The sequence below is a fragment of the Quercus lobata genome, chromosome 6 (assembly GCF_001633185.2).
Source record: "Quercus lobata isolate SW786 chromosome 6, ValleyOak3.0 Primary Assembly, whole genome shotgun sequence".
Taxonomy (NCBI): domain Eukaryota; kingdom Viridiplantae; phylum Streptophyta; class Magnoliopsida; order Fagales; family Fagaceae; genus Quercus; species Quercus lobata.
The window spans coordinates 53,322,456-53,338,564 of record NC_044909.1 but is presented as its reverse complement, the minus strand read 5'-3'; the positions used below and the strand labels follow the sequence as shown (position 1 = coordinate 53,338,564).

The window sequence follows — 16,109 nt, the reverse complement described above, 5'->3', positions numbered from 1 at the left end:
GGTCTTCTGATCTTTTCTTGCTTTCGTATTTTGCAGTAAAAGCACGTCCTGAGCTTGAGAGTATGTTTGAAGAGCAGGTTCAGGCAGCAATCAAGTACGCAAGGACGATTAATGATTTTGATGAATTAATTGATCCACGTACATTAGCTCGTCATTGCTTAGGGCCGGAGCCTTCTCTTTACGTCCTCAGCACACTTGACTGAGAAGAGAGAAAACGTAAGTTGTCTTTGCATATGGGTTAGTTTTATCTCCCTTTCTTCGTCTTCAACTTCTTGTTTCCTTTGGCGTAAAGATGACGACCAAGTTTAACAAGAATATGTACAAGAAAATTAAGGAGAAGAAGAATGAGCCTCTTTCCAACATTGGTTAGAGAAGGTTAAGGATCACGGATAAGGAAAAGGAGAAAGAGACGGTTGAAAGAGGTTCGTCCACCCCTGCCTTGGACTTGGAAGAGGGTCAGGTTGCTTCTCTTAGCATCTCTGTTGAGGAGGTTGCTTGTCCTTCGAAAAAGCAGAAAATGGTGAATAAGGGAAAAGAGAAGGTTGGTTCCAATGTTTGGTCTGATGCCGAGACGACTATGGACCGTGCTAATGAGCTCCTCACTCCTGGGGAGATGAAAGAGATCTCAAGCGTACCCTTCCACGAGATGGTGAGTCGTCACATCCACAAGCTCGTGCAGGTAATCCTTCATATCTTTGTCCTTAATTGTTTAACAGTTTTTACTGATTTTGATGAGGCTTTTCACTGTAAGGTGTTAGGGGAGACCATGCATATCACCACTCAGTACTTGGCAAATGAGGAGAAGGCCGTTGTGGCTAACTCGAAGGTGGAAGTGCTTGAGGCTGAGGCTTCAGGGTTACAAAAGGATCTGATTGCAGCCATGGATGCTTTCAACACTTCTAAGGGATAGATTTAAGTTTTAACGGAGCAGTTGGAATCTGAGAAGCAATCAGTGAAGCAAAAGGACGGACTCCTTACAATAGCTGCCCAAAGGATGAAGGTTGTCGTGGCTAAGGCCGTCACTGCCTTCCAGACCATAGAGGAATACAACACTATACTGTTCCAGTGGTACTTCAAAGGCTTTGAACTTCTACAGAGATATCTGATTAAGCATGGCCTTGGCACGGATCTCGAAGACTTGGATTTTGAAGCTATTGATAGAGAGATTGTGGAGGACAAGGCATCTCAAACCGCAACGTCAACCGGTGCGGAACCTACCCAGGCAAACAAGGACGATGATGCTGCCCCCGAAGCCTGAACCTGTTGCTTCTTAAAAGTTTCTCTTCCTTTTTTTTTTTTTTTTTTGAATATATGTCTTAAGGTTACTGGACAACTGGTATTTGGATGCCCTACCTGTTTTTGGGGCCTTTTTTTGAACAGTTTGGTTTTATATAATATATCTATTGATTTACCTTTACCTTCTAGGTTGGTTGCTATCTTTTGTCTGCGTTGTGTTAGGATCTACTTTTGGATGTCCTTCTCTTCCCTTCGAGGACTTAGAAAAAATTTTGTTGGCATATTTCATTTATCCTCATCCTTTTGTGGACTTAGAAGATTTTGTCCCAAGAACTTTTGTTTGTGCAACGTTTTTGTGGACAAGAAGTTTGACAATTTTTATTAGAGCGATGTGACTCCATTCAAGGAGTTTAATCGTCTTTATGTTTGGACGGTGTGGTTCCTTTCGGGGAACCATATCGTCTCTTTAATTAGGACGATAAACATCTCATCATTTTTTTTTTTTTTTGTTTTTTTTAGGACGATGTACAGGCATTTAAGAGAACTTATCGTCTTTCTCGTTTAGGATGATGTACACCCATTTGAGGGACCTTATCATCTTTCTCGTTTAGGACGATGTACATTCATTTAAGGAATCTTATCGTCTTTCTCGTTTAGAACGACCATTTCGGTCTTTTGAGGAGGAAATAATAGCGCATGAATTGCTGGGTAATACTTGTGAAATGCTGAATAATACTTGTGAAATGCTGAATAACAACTTAGTAAATTTTGAATAATCACTTACATAAGAAGAGAAGCACAAAATTAAATTAGGTTTTACAATCAGGCTATGGCTCCTTTTCGTAATACCTCTCAGATGTTCGACATTCCATGGACGAGGTAGTCTCTTTCCCTTTGAGTCTTCTAGATGGTAACTTCCCAAGTTGGGCCTAGTTTTCCTTGTGTTGGATCTTTTGTTGCAGGAGTCACCTTCCGAAGGACGAGATCTACGATGTTGAATCTTTTTAACTTTACTCTTTGATTGTAGTATTCGGCTATCTTCTGTTGGTACTTGGCCATTCTTTGGGATGCTTGGTCTCTAACTTCGTCCAGACAGTCCAAGTTCTGCTTCAGTTGATCGTCATTGATTTGCTCGTCGAAGAATTCCCTCCTAAGGCTAGTGAGCCCTACTTCGACCGGGATGACTGCTTTTGTGCCATACGTTAGGTTGAATGGTGTTTCTCCTATTGGTATTCGTGCCGTTGTCTTATATGCCCACAAGACACTTGGTAATTCTTCAGGCCATGCTCCCTTTACCCCCATTAACCGAGACTTGATAATACTGAGCAAGGTCTGGTTGGTTACTTCCATCTGTCCATTGGCCAGAGGATGTCCTGGTGATGAGTACTTGTTTTTGATACCCAAGCTCGAGCAAAATGATCTGAATCTCTAGTTGTCAAACTGACGACCGTTATCTGATATAATCGTCCTGGGTATCCCGAACCTGCAAACAATATTTTTCCATACAAAATTTTGTACCTCTGCTTCTGTGATTGTTGCAAGGGCTTCCGCTTCGACCCACTTTGTGAAGTAGTCAATTGTGACGAGCAGGAACTTCATTTGTCTCTTTCCCTGTGGTAAGGGACCCATGATGTCGATCCCCCATTGTGCGAACGACTAAGGCAAGGAAATTGTTGTCATCTTTTCTCCTGGGACTTGTTGAACATTTCCGTACCTTTGGCAACTGATAAAGCGTAAGTTCATCAGTCAAAGATGGTAGATGAAACCGATCTTCAACCTGGGTGATAGTGTCTTCAAGGTGGTCACCGGTGTGGTGCCTACCACAAAGTCTCCAATGCCAAAGTCAATATCAAGAAGTTACCGATGAAAGAATAATGTAATATGACAGAGCAAGAAATATAGCTGAGAGTGTCTATGTACCTCATGTTGGTGATGTGAGAGCCTTATATATATGTTGCCTTGGATTCTGACCATTGTGGTTAATAATGGGACGTTAATGCCTTTCTTGGTAACGCCTCCAGCTTAATAATGGGGTTTTGATGTGCTTTCAATGGTCTGCATAACTGTTGTTGTAACCGTCTGAGGTGTTACTGGCAGTATTGAATGGTCCTGATACCTTCGTCAGTGATGGAGGCATTTATTTCGGTTCATCCATGAGGATGATCTCGTTTGTAATGTTAGGTTCGTTTGTAGTTGATTTCGTCAGTCCCATCAGCAACTGTCACACTTCTTTACTAAATCGGCTCCGTCTTGCTACATCATCGGCCAGAAGTAGCCTGCCCTCATGATTTTCCTGACAAGGGACCTTGCTTTCGTGTGATCTCCGTAGACCCCCCTATGTACTTCTTCCAGGACGTATCTGACTTTTTCCTCTTCTATAAATCTCAAATATGGCTGGGAGTAGCCCCTTTTGTAAAGCTCGTTATTTAGTATTGTAAATCTGGCAGCATGTTTCTGGATTTTCTTGGCTTCTTCAGGGTTTGGTGGTAATCGTCCTTCTCGAAGGAACGACAAAATTGGGCTCGTCCATCCTGAGCAAGTGTGTACTGGGAAAGTTTGAAGTTCTTTGATGCTAGGGGAGTTTTGTTCTTCCAGCCTCCAATCATGCATTTTATCCCGGTTTCTACTGAGGCACTTCGTGCTACCTCGTCAGCTTTAGCATTTTGATCCCGTGGGATCTGAACGAACTCTATGTGATGAAAGGTACTCATCAGCTGGTTCGTTAGTTTGAGGTATTTCTGCATCCTTGTCTCTTTTGCTTCGAACTCTCCTCTAACTTGCCCTATGACGAGTTGTTAGTCGCTTTTGAGCACGATATTTTTAGCTCCAAGTGCTCGAGCTATTCTTAGTCCTGTCAGTAAGGCCTCGTACTCTGCTTCGTTATTAGTTATAGGGAATTTGAGTTGGACCCCATACTTGAGACCGTCTTTTTCAGGGGAAGTAATAACAATGCCTGCTCCGCCTCCTTTCTGAGTGGACGATCCGTCAGTATTTATCGTCCAGAATCTTCTTGGTCCTTTGTGTTCTCGGGAGTGGTAAATTCCGCTATGAAATCAGTCAACGCTTGAGCTTTTATGGCTATTCGTGGATGGTATTCTATATCAAACTGGTTGAGCTCGACAGCCCACTATACCATTCATCCTGCAGCTTCGGGTTTGTTCATTGCTTTTTTAATGGGTCGATCCGTCATGACTATGATAGGATTAGCCTGAAAGTATGGACGAAGTTTTCTTGAAACCACTATTAGGGCGAAGGTGATCTTCTCTACGCGAGGATACCACGCCTCGGCACCCTGGAAAGCCTGGCTGACGTAGTATACAAGGAGTTGCAACCTGTTTTCTTCTTTGATCAACGCTGCGCTGACTGCCATGATAGATACCGCTAAGTATAGGAATAAATCTTCACCTTCTTTGGACGGACTTAAGAGTGGAGGGTTGCTTAGGTATTGCTTCAATTCTTGAAACGTTGTTTCGCATTCCTCCTTCCAAGCAAATGCTTTCTTCAAAGTCTTGAAGAATGGAAGGCATTTGTCTGTGGCCTTAGAGACGAACCTATTGAAGGCTGCTACTCTTCCTGTAAGGGATTGCACTTCTTTGATCGTCTTTGGTGAAGACATTACGAGGATGGCCTTGACTTTCTCGGGGTTTGCTTCAATTCCTCTTTGCGACACCATAAACCCGAGGAATTTCCCTGAGGAAACCCCAAAAGCACATTTGGACGGGTTTAGCTTCATGCTGTAGTGCCTGAGTGTGTCAAACATCTCCTTGAGGTCGTCCAAGTGATCCTCTTCCTTTTTGCTCTTGATGAGCATATCATCAACATATACCTCCACGTTTCTCTCGATTTGTTTCTCGAACATCTGGTTCACCAACCTTTGATATGTGGCCCCTACGTTCTTGAGTCCAAAAGGCATGACCGGTAGCAGTAGAGCCCCTGGCTAGTGATAAAGGCAGTTTTTTCTTGATCTTCTTCAGCCATCTGTATCTGGTTATATCCAGAAAATGCATCCATGAACGTGAAAAGTTTATGTCCTTTGATGGAATCTACTAGCTGATCAATTTTGGGCAAGGGAAAACTGTCTTTTGGGTAGGCTTGATTAAGATCTGTGAAATCGACACACATTTTCCACTTCCCGTTTGCTTTCTTGACCATGACCACGTTAGCCAACCACTCGGGGTAGTGAACTTCCCGGATAAAATTTGCAGCAAACAACTTATTTACCTCGTCCATTATTGCTTTGTTTCGTTCGGGGGCAAAGACTCTTCTTCTTTGCTGGACGGGCTTCTTCTCTAGGTCAACATTCAGGTGATGCTAGATGAGGCTTGCTGGGATCCCTGGCATATCTTTGTGGTTCCAAGCAAATACATTGAGGTTATCCTTCAGGAAGTTGATGATCCCTTCCTTCGTCTTGGGACTTAGATTCGTCCTTATTTAGGTCGTGTTTGCTGGACTTCCTTCCACCAACTCTATCGTTTCTAGCTTCTCAACGATCTCTGGTGTTTTTTCCTCAATTGTCCACGTATGGTTCTCTCTTGAGGCCAGGACGGCCTGGTAACACTCTCTTGCCAACACTTGGTCTTCTTTTATCTCTCCGACCCCCTGTTCCATTGGAAATTTTACCTTCAGACAGTACGTGGAAGTGGCAGCCTTCCAGTGGTTGAGCATTGGTCGTCCTATGATTACATTGTAGGACGAGGGTGAGTCTACTACCAAGAAATTATGCTGGTTGGTTACTTAGAGGGGGTATGAACCGGCAGTAACTGTCAACGTCACTATTCCCCTGGGGTATACCTTATCTCCACTGAAACTAACGAGGGGGAACTTGAAAGGACGAAGCCTTTTTGGGTCTAGCTTTAGTTTCTAGGAGGCGGAAAGGTAGATAATGTCGACTGAGCTCCCATTGTCTACCAAAACTCTCCTTGTATTGAACCCCTCGATCATGATCATAATGACGAGTGGGTCATCATGAGGTTGCTTTATACCCCTGGCGTCTTCTTCTGAGAAGTACATGTCTTAGTTGGTCCGTTTTTGCCTCAGGGGAGGTAGACTATGAACACTGTTTACTTGCTTTTGGTGTGACTTCCTGAGGGATTTGAACGACCCCCTTGCAATGGTCTTTATTTCCCCTAGTGCATTCTGTGGATGAGGCGGTGGGCAGTCTTCATCTCTCCTTGAACCCCCATGCTGACCTTTCTGGTTGTATTTGCTGGAATCTCCCCTTTTGACATATTGTTGTAGTTTTCCATTCCGTATAAGTTCTTCAATCTGCTCCTTTAGGTCTCTGCAATTCTCTGTGTAATGCCTATGGTCTTTGTGAAAACGGCAGTATTTCCTCTTGTTGCGCAAACTGGGCAATGAATGGAGTGGCCTTGGCCACTTAAGAGATGGTTCGTCCTTTATTTCCATTAGAATCTGGTCAACAAGCATCACTAATGGTGTGAACTTCATTGGATGAGGGTTCTTGTCCTCCCTCCGTCTATTTCCTTTGTCCTTCCGTCGGTCAGCCCGATCTCTTTTTTGTCCTTTTCGATCATCCTCCTTTTCCTTCTTCTTTTCCTTGCTTTTTTCTGCTCCATCAATGGCTGCTAGAACTTCTTCAGCGTTCATATACTTCTGTGCTTTTAATAATGCCTCGATCATCGTCTTAGGGGGATTATTGGCCAAGGAAGCCACGAAATCTCTGGACTTCAACCTTGCCTTGAAGGTCGTGAGCTGTACCTTGTCATTCGCCTCGTCTACTTCCAGCATTCCTCGGGTGAAACGTGTTACATAAGACCTCAACGGTTCCTTCTCTACTTGTCTGATGGTGAGCAAATGGTCGACAGTCCTTTTTGGACGTTGCCCACCAGAAAAATGACGGACAAAGGAACTGCTTAGCTGCTCAAAGTTATCAATGGATGACATTGGCAACTTGCTGAACCACTCCCTGGCTGCCTCTTTGAGAGTAGTGGGAAAGGAGCGGCACAAAATCTCGTCAGGGGATTGTTGAAGGCCTAGGGTTGTCTTGAAGGTATTCAGGTGATCCAAGAGGTCTTTTAGCCAGTCAAAGGGCTCTTGCTGTGGTAGACGGAACTTGGAGGGCACTGGGCACTCTTGGACGGCCACGGTGAAAGGTGAATTCGTCTTCCTGACTATCCTTTCCAAGCTCTGGTCCATCTTTCCTTTGATGGCATTTCTCAATTCGTCCATCTCCTTTCTCATCTCCCTGAGGAGATCTGAGCTCGCCTCTTTTGGAGTGCTGTTTCGTCTTTTGTTGCTATCTTCATCGTCATCCCTGTTGACATCTATATGGTTGTCTTCCTGTTGCAGCCGCTGTCTCATCTCCTAGTTTTGCCTGGTGAGTTCCTCCATGGTGGCTGCGAGTGACTAAATTTGTAGGGCCAATACGGCAGGATCTGGGTTAGTATTGAATTCCATCTGGACTTGTGAGTTAATTGGGACAGATCACGTGTTGAGTAGCAATCGTTCCCATAGACGGCGCCAAACTGATGATGCCTAGATCGTCAGTCAAGTGTGATCGTCTAGATTGATGTCGTCCTCAGCCAACCTGACCTTAGAGAATGAATGGAAAGAAGAAGAAATGTAGGTCATCAGTATGGTGCCTACCAAAAAGCCTCCGATGCTAAAGTCAGAAAATTGGCCAAAGAAATGTCAAGAAATCAATATTCTAGAGCTAAAGAATTACTTTGTATATCTACCTCCCTTTTGGGTTTCATTGATATATATATATATATATATATGCATGTACACACAGGTGTCTTCTTCTAGCCGTTGGTGAAGCCTTGATGGTGACTTTATTCTCTCCTGGTAATGCCTCTACAGGGTGTTAATGGTGGATTATCCTCCCAACGGTATGGAAGCTGATCAATGCTTCGTATTGGTTCATTGATGAGTGAAGATGGATTTATCCGTCCTTGTTTGGCGACCATCGCTACCAGGATGAACATAGATATGTTCCTCGTCCTTGATCGTGGTAATGGACGATGATTATATGATCGAGTCTATCAGGAAATATTTGTAATAAGGGTGTATAAAATTTAAGTTAGGGTGTGCAAAAATAATTTTTTAAAGAAAAAATCCAAGTATTAAACTAACAAAAAAAAATTATATTAAAAAAAAAAAATTTTGAAGTCAGGGGTTCAAAGTATAGCGCCGCCCCTGACTGCACTTACGTACGTATACTCACCTGCTTAGCAATTACTAATAATTAAATTAACTCAACTAAGATCATTCCGCTTCTACAACAGCTTCTACAGGGCCAAGAGTTTATTGAGGCTACGTTAGCTTATTTATCTGAGCACTGAGATTTGATACTAATGATGCTGGCGTGGCTTGATATATCCCCTCGGCATTTCATGACAACGACAACAACAAAATAAATAAATAAATAAATAAAGAAAAAAAAGAAAAAGAAAAAGAGAAAAGACTTTGATCATTTTGGTAGTGTTCTTATTAAGAGTAATCTTGGAGTATTTTTTTTATGTTTTGTATTCAATCAGTGTAGTGGGGTACATAAACATTACATATAAGGCTTAAAGGGGGGAGGGAGTAGAGACCTTTTATTTTTGTTGTTGTTAGAGATTTATGATTAACTTCATATTAATTATTTGATATTTATTTTGTACTTGGCATCCGTGATATACTTTATGTATAAAATTGATTGAGTAACTACCAGAATTTAATATAATTTAATGAATTATTAAAATTAGTAGTGAGCCATCTAAAATTGGTAATTCAACACGCATGCTAGTCTTCCCATAAAAAAAAAAAAAAAAAAAAACATGCATGCTAGTCAAGATCAGATGATGATATCCATTTTTAGTAATTTGGATTTGGTGCAATTTGTAGATCATATATAGAGAGAAGAGTCAGAAGACAGAAGGATATATAGAAGGAGAGATGCATGCAATATAGTATATTTCAATGTAGTGTTTCCGCCATATGGTACATTTTTCATCAAGATCAATAAATTACTACTCTGTACTCATTTTTTACATGTTTTGTGATGAATAGAGTAACTTAAGTTTATTCATTATAGGATAGCACAAAAGTCAAAATGTAGAATTTGTTCGCACGTACATATATATAGGATGTAAATTTAATGTTCAGCGAGCAACTGCATGTATTCCTGGCGTAGGCGTGACCATGTTCATCACTTTTATCGCCTTGCAATTAATACATATTTTTGCTGGAGATTATCCATTGGTTCTTCAAAGTTGGTTTGTGAATTGTGAGTGTATGGATTAGTCATAATGTGGCTTGAATTGAGTGGAGCTAATATAGCGGTAAAAGACTCGTAAGTGTGTGTGTAAAAGATTTTGTATTGCAAATTGCGAGAGACTTATTAGAGCTGGTAAGTAGGACGGGAGTCGAGTTTGGAATGGGAATGGGAGTGGGACACAGGGAAAGTATGGAAATTGGAAAGACACGCGGGTTAGCATAGCATGTGAGGGTGTCTGCAGGGTAGCAGTCCTCATCACTCTCTCTCACACTCACACTCACACTCAGATTTCAGATTATCACAATTCAGAGAGAGAGATGTGATAACAGAGCACGTGAGCCCGTCCTCCTCATCAGCATAAATAATATCAACGAGACTGAGACTGAGACTGAGACTGAGAGAGAGAGAGAGAGTCCAGCAAATCCCAAACCAAACAAAGCCCTATACTATTAGCTATAACTTCCATATTCAATCCTAGCTAATAAATCCATCCATGATAAAAAAAGCAAGCCTTTTGTTTTTAAGAGAAAGAGGAAAAGTGGGGGGTGGAGAAACGGTTATAGCGTGATCATGAGGAGGAGGAGCAAATGGCAGTAGTGCCAGCTGGAAGCGGTTGTCCGGACAGCAGACGTGAACCAACAACACGTGTACCCTTCGAATATTATGTGGACACCTGGACCCATTGTCCCCACTCCCCCATTCTTTTTTTGTTTGTCACTTCACCCTCTCTCACCTGCCCCCTCCTCCTGCTGCGACTCAGTTGGGATTCTTTCTTTCTTTCTTTCTTTCTTTTACTCACTACCTCTACCCTCCACTCCACTCTCGTACCCCCCATCAAATTTTTTTAAAAATAAAAAACAAAAATTTGATAACATGTTAATGATAAGGTAACTCCCAACTCCAACGGGCTCAACAGTCCAAAGAGCCCATACTAGCCTCACTCAACATTTCACATTTCCCCGGCCCCAACTGATTTTCAGAAAATGACGGCCCCTCCTCTTTTCTGTTTTTTAACTACCACCCTCCTTCTCCTTGCCTTTAATTAAATACGCTTCCTTATCATTCAATAACTGATTATTAATATATAATTAACGACCCTGATCAATTATCAAATGATAACCCACTCTCCTCTACTCTTTACTTTCTACACACTGATCATAATGTGATGAGTAGACAGCTCACATTATAATTTTTGTGTCTATAATATTAATAATACTAGTATACTATTTTTGCATCTCAATTGAATTGTTACAGATGTGGTGTGGACCATCTGATTTCATCCATTCAAAACCAGCATCAATCAAATACTACTACTTTACTTGGCTCTCCAAAGTCCCCCTTTGCTGGACTTTGATTTCATAACAAAATATACATACATACATACATACATACATACATAAAAATTAAAATTAAATTGCCTAGCTAGATTAGAATAACAAAAATCATGTTATTTTGCTTTAATTTGGAGAAGATTAGTCCATGTTAAGTAGTAGTAGTAGTATTAATACTAATATCATCGTATTACTAATAATAGTAGCAGGTGACAAAACGATAAGCTCGGTAAACTAGTCATACACACTACAAAGAGATGAGATGAGATGGAGACTAGTAGATCTTGCAGCTTGCAGCACCTGTTGCTGTTGCTGATAACCGATCAGTCATTATCGATTTCACGCTATTTTCATCATTTTTAGTATTTTCATTTCCCATCCAATTATCTCTTCTTTCTTCGTCACGTTATTACTACATTTTTTTTTTTTTTTATTAAAAAAAATTAAATTTATACTTGTCATATATAAGAATTAAAAATCCGCCCATAGAAAACATAACAAGAAAGAAGAAGATTGAGAGAGAGAGAATAGTAGCTGGATTTGTGAGACGACGCAAAGAAAGAAAGAAAGCCTCCTCCTCCTCAACTGAATCTGATCCAATTTTACGAAACCAACCCCGCCCGCCCAGCCCACTTGAGGTTTAGTATTAGGATTAGGTTCAGCTCAATTGTTTCTTCCTTCTCTTTTGTCTTCCTTCTTCCATAAATATTTTACTCTCACCTCACCTCTCACCTCTCACCTCTCACATTCATTATTATTAAACATTACACAACTTTGTCCTTTTTATTATATATATATATATATATTCTATTTATTACAACAATACATACATACTTGGTTCGTTAGCGTTCTGACTAGCTCAGTTTTCATTCATCGTTCTAGAAACTTGTTGAACCACATAATACACTTTCTTCTTCTTCTAGGTGATCTCCTTTTTTACTTTCTAAAAAACACAAATGAAAAGGAATATTTCAGATTTGGGTTCTCACCTGATTGTTTTTTTTATTTAAAAGTCTTCTTTTTTTAAAAAAAAAAAATCTTCTTCAAAAAAGGAAAAGAATCTGAGGAATTTGATTTGAAAGAAGAATTCAGAAGAAAATGGAAACGACGTCGTCTTCGTCTGTGAAACTGAAATCAGTGGATGAAGTGGTTGAAGAGATTATGAGAATTCACAGATCTTTACCGACCCGACCCGGAATCGACGAGGTGGAGGCGGCGAAGGCGTTGATCATAAATGTGGAGAGAGAAGACCAAGCGAGAGTGGAAGCCATTGCTAGACAAAGCAAGAGCCCTCACGTCCCAGAAGAGCTATTCATGATCTTGCAAGAGATGCAGAAGAACTTGGTGTATTTTCAAAGCAAAGAACAGAAGCGAGAGGCCTTGAAATTGCTCGATCTTGAAAACGCCCACTCTCTGTTCGATGAATTTATTCAGAGAGCTTCCAAATGCGTCCTCCCCAAGGACTCCAACACCATTCAAACCACTTCCACCACTTCTTCTGCGGTGCCGACCACTTTATCATCGTCATCCTCATCCACATCGTCAAGGCCGGCCTTGTACTACTCTGAGAGAGAACCAATCAAGACCTCTGAATTGTTCACCAGAGATGACAGTTATGTCAGGAAGACCAAATCATCATTCAAAACTGACGGAATTGGAATTGGGTTTGGACCCAGTACTACTTCATCCACACCCCAGATATTCGATTCGTCTTTAAAACCTCCTCCCATTTCTGGTAAGTCTGTTCATTCCTTCCTTCTTTGCATTTTATCTTTCTTAACTTTTCCTTCTTCGTGCTACTGCTAATAAATATTACCAATTCTGTTACTCTACAATTGTTTGACATGTAAATGGGTATCTTCAAATTTGGTTTAGTTTTTTTGGGTTCTTTTGTTATTATTAATAAGAGTGTTTTATTATTTAATTCAAAATGCTTCATTTCAATAGAATTACATACAACACAACAACAGTAACACCTTAGTCCCGAGGTTTTTTGGGGTTACCTATGTATGAATCCTCATTCAACTACTTCTATGTGAAATTTTAATAGAATAATTAATTATCTCTTTACAAAACATATTGGTGGATTTGTTTTTAGGTCAAGATGGAGACAAACTGAGTTTGATAAAGTTAGCTAGTTTAATTGAAGTCTCTGCGAAGAAAGGCACTCGTGATCTCAATCTTCAGAACAAGCTTATGGATCAAATTGAGTGGCTGCCTGACACCGTTGGGAAGTTGTCAAGTTTGATCTCCCTGGATTTATCGGAGAATCGGATTGTGGCCTTACCAGCCACCATTGGAGGCCTTTCATCCTTGACAAAGTTGGATTTGCATGCTAACAGGATCTCTGAACTCCCTGAATCTATAGGAGATCTCCTTAACCTGATCAATCTAGACCTGAGGGGAAACCAGTTGTCATATCTCCCTGCTACCTTTGGCAGATTAATACGTCTTCAGGAGCTTGATTTGAGCTCAAACCAACTCTATTCACTTCCTGAGTTAATAGGATCACTTGTTAGCCTAAGGAAGTTGAATGTGGAAATGAATAATATTGAAGAGATTCCACATTCCATTGGTCGGTGTACATCACTCAGAGAGCTCCGTGCAGACTATAACCGGCTTAAAGCTCTTCCAGAAGCTGTAGGAAAAATTAATACCTTGGAGGTTTTGTCAGTCCGTTACAACAATATCAAACAATTGCCTACAACAATGTCATCTCTATCAGACCTCAGGGAGCTTGATGTCAGTTTCAATGAGCTTGAGTCTGTGCCCGAGAGCCTATGTTTTGCTACCAAACTCGTCAAAATGAACATAGGAAACAATTTTGCAGATATGAGATCTCTACCAAGGTCTATTGGGAACCTTGAGATGCTTGAAGAGTTGGATATTAGCAACAACCAGATTCGGTTTCTTCCTGACTCATTTAGGATGCTCACACGACTACGTGTACTCCGTGTGGAAGAAAATCCTCTAGAAGTTCCACCAAGACAAATAGCTGAAAAGGGTGCACAGGTAAGTCTTTTTCTATTGTTTTATGTTATTTAACTGTACCTTAGGCTAATTTATGGTTTCATGGTTTATCCTAGGCTGTTGTTCAATACATGGTTGACCTCCATGAGAAAGGGGAAAAGGGGGATGTTAAATCGCAATCGGTTAAGCAGAAAAAGAGTTGGACTCGGATGTGCTTCTTTTCAAGGTCTAACAAAAGGAAGCGTGGTGGTGCAGATGAAGTGAGAGCCTGATTGATTATAGCATTGCAGACCATAAATGCGATGCAGTTTTTATGTAAGTTGTTGTATTTAGCTTCATCACCACACCAATTTGTATTTTGTATATGGACCATTGACCATATAAATAGAGTTAGTTTAGGTTAAGACCATGGGTTAGGCTCTTTTACCCTATCATGCTAGTGTTATACTTATGCCAACTTAGTTATAAAGAGAAGTGAAGGGTAGGCCAAAATTAGCAAAGGTAATCAAAATAAATGTCAAACTACTAGGCTGATGTTTTAAATAGCAGGTGACATTCCTTGATGCTGAATGCTTTTCATTATTATTTATATTACAGGGATATCTGCCTTAGCAGGGTTGATCAATGCAGCAGACATGTCACTGGTATTGGTGGGTGTTTCAAATTGGCTTTGACTTTTACCCTCTCAAACACTCCAATTATAGATTTTTTTGTAATATGTTCTTATCCACTGTATTCTTTTTGTATTTCTGTTACCTTTGAGCCAAATGAGGTGTACAATTCAGCCGGCAAATGGGGGAAAGATAATGTTGAACTCTGTATTCCCCCCCCCTATTCATGAAGTTTGAGTGTTAACATTTCTACCACTTCCGACAAACTTTTTTCCGATTCAGAGAGAAATGTAAAGGGCTCTGTTTTTGTTAGTTTAATGCAACCATTAAATTGTATTTTACTGCGACTTTGGTGGAAGGAGTTATATGCTTCTGACTTTTGGCTAGGATGCCTACAACGGCTGCACAAAATACTTGGCCTAGTTTTCGCCAAAACCATGCTCAAAATGCAAAGAAAACTCTATGTGATTTGAAGCGGATCTGGCTCTCTGTCTATCTACAAGTCAACGTTTCAAATATTTCTGCTGTTGTATTAACGTTTCAAAAGTTCTGCTGTTGTTTTGTTTGCTTTTGGTTTGTCTTTTTCCCAAAGCGTAAACTTAAATGGTTCATTTATATAGAAGAATTTAGATTCTAATTTCTAGTTTACTTTTTTTTTTTTTTTTTTAATCTGAAATAAAAATCATACTCTAACCCAATCTAAATATAAGTGTATGTATGGGTAAGAAACTCATTTCTGAAGACTTGAAACCTGTCTCTTCTGCCCTTCACCCCTCCCCCCTTCCTTCTCCACTCACCCTACAAAAACTAGTAATTGTGAAGTGACTGCATACTTAAGGTGTGTTGCGGTAGAAGAAAATTATTTTAATATTACAACGTAATGTCAAATAGTTAAGGAGAGCTTAAGTTATAAAATTATGTGGTAGTGATGCGTTTTTTTTTTTTGGAGAATGAGAAATTTTATTCACAAAGGTTAAAATGATTATACATCATCTGCTAAAACAGTTTATGCAGATGATATAATAATTTTTCTTTTTGACCAATTAATTTATATCTTAGGTCATGGGGAATTTTTATTTTTATTTTTATTTTTTATTTTGTCTGAATTATACAAATTTGTCAGTTAACCTTATCTGGAGTTCTGGACTTCTAGTAATATCTAGTGGATTGTGGAAGCTAATGACAGGATTTTTTTTATGCAAGAAAGAAAAGAAAAAGTTAATTACCAGTTAGTTTATCGCCATCACATTCACATCTCTATCCTCCTCCACTTGTTTACAGCTCAGCCAAAGCGAAAGGGGGGGTTGAAGACACAGTTTCTAGGAAGGGTCATTCAAAATTAGTAGAGTATATAAATTAAAAGAGTATTTTACATAATGATTATTAATTATTACTTTTTTGCGACCCTGGCACCTGTGAAAAGCTACCAACCCTCTTTACAAGTGAACCATCAATATTTGTATTTGATGATCATCTCAAAATCAATACTTTCTTGCTATTCTATTAGATTCAGATCTTTGCCATTTGTCAACTTTATCTGCATCAACTGGTGTTGCTATTTTTATTTTAACAATTTGGAATCTTTCATTTCAGGGCCACACTTCACCACACCACAAGATGATTATATAATAATTATATAATTGCATTATTTGATGTAATCTTTCGAGCAACTTTTATTAATTATTATTCTCTAAAAAAGAATGTGTGACTGTTTAAATTAACCTAGAGATCCTCATTACG

General features: G+C 40.0%; 2 protein-coding genes across 2 annotated transcripts; one reads left to right on the top strand and one right to left on the bottom strand.

Moving 5' to 3' along the window:
* Positions 1–6,249: 6,249 nt before the first annotated feature.
* On the bottom strand, positions 6,250–7,557 carry LOC115950496. The gene is made up of 2 exons (XM_031067688.1): positions 6,829–7,557; positions 6,250–6,648 (listed from the first exon to the last, which is right to left on the bottom strand). Exons 1-2 carry the CDS (start codon positions 7,555–7,557, stop codon positions 6,250–6,252), a joined length of 1,128 nt encoding a protein of 375 aa, XP_030923548.1.
* Positions 7,558–11,301: 3,744 nt separating this feature from the next.
* On the top strand, positions 11,302–15,006 carry LOC115995285 (plant intracellular Ras-group-related LRR protein 4-like). The gene is made up of 4 exons (XM_031119791.1): positions 11,302–12,523; positions 12,887–13,800; positions 13,875–14,073; positions 14,356–15,006. The coding sequence occupies exons 1-3, from the start codon at positions 11,887–11,889 to the stop codon at positions 14,028–14,030; spliced, it is 1,707 nt and encodes a 568-aa protein (XP_030975651.1). The 5' UTR covers positions 11,302–11,886; the 3' UTR covers positions 14,031–14,073; positions 14,356–15,006.
* The last annotated feature ends 1,103 nt before the right edge of the window (positions 15,007–16,109 follow it).

Bases quoted from the DNA above. Each gene is read 5' to 3' on its own strand.
- LOC115950496 (XM_031067688.1), bottom strand. From the start codon at position 7,557: ATGAGACAGCGGCTGCAACAGGAAGACAACCATATAGATGTCAACAGG. The intron at 6,649-6,828 runs GTTCTAGCAGCC...CTTGTTGACCAG, and splicing joins AGTATATGAACGCTGAAGAA to ATTCTAATGGAAATAAAGGA.
- LOC115995285 (XM_031119791.1), top strand. From the start codon at position 11,887: ATGGAAACGACGTCGTCTTCGTCTGTGAAACTGAAATCAGTGGATGAA. The intron at 12,524-12,886 runs GTAAGTCTGTTC...ATTTGTTTTTAG, and splicing joins AAAACCTCCTCCCATTTCTG to GTCAAGATGGAGACAAACTG. The intron at 13,801-13,874 runs GTAAGTCTTTTT...GGTTTATCCTAG, and splicing joins TAGCTGAAAAGGGTGCACAG to GCTGTTGTTCAATACATGGT.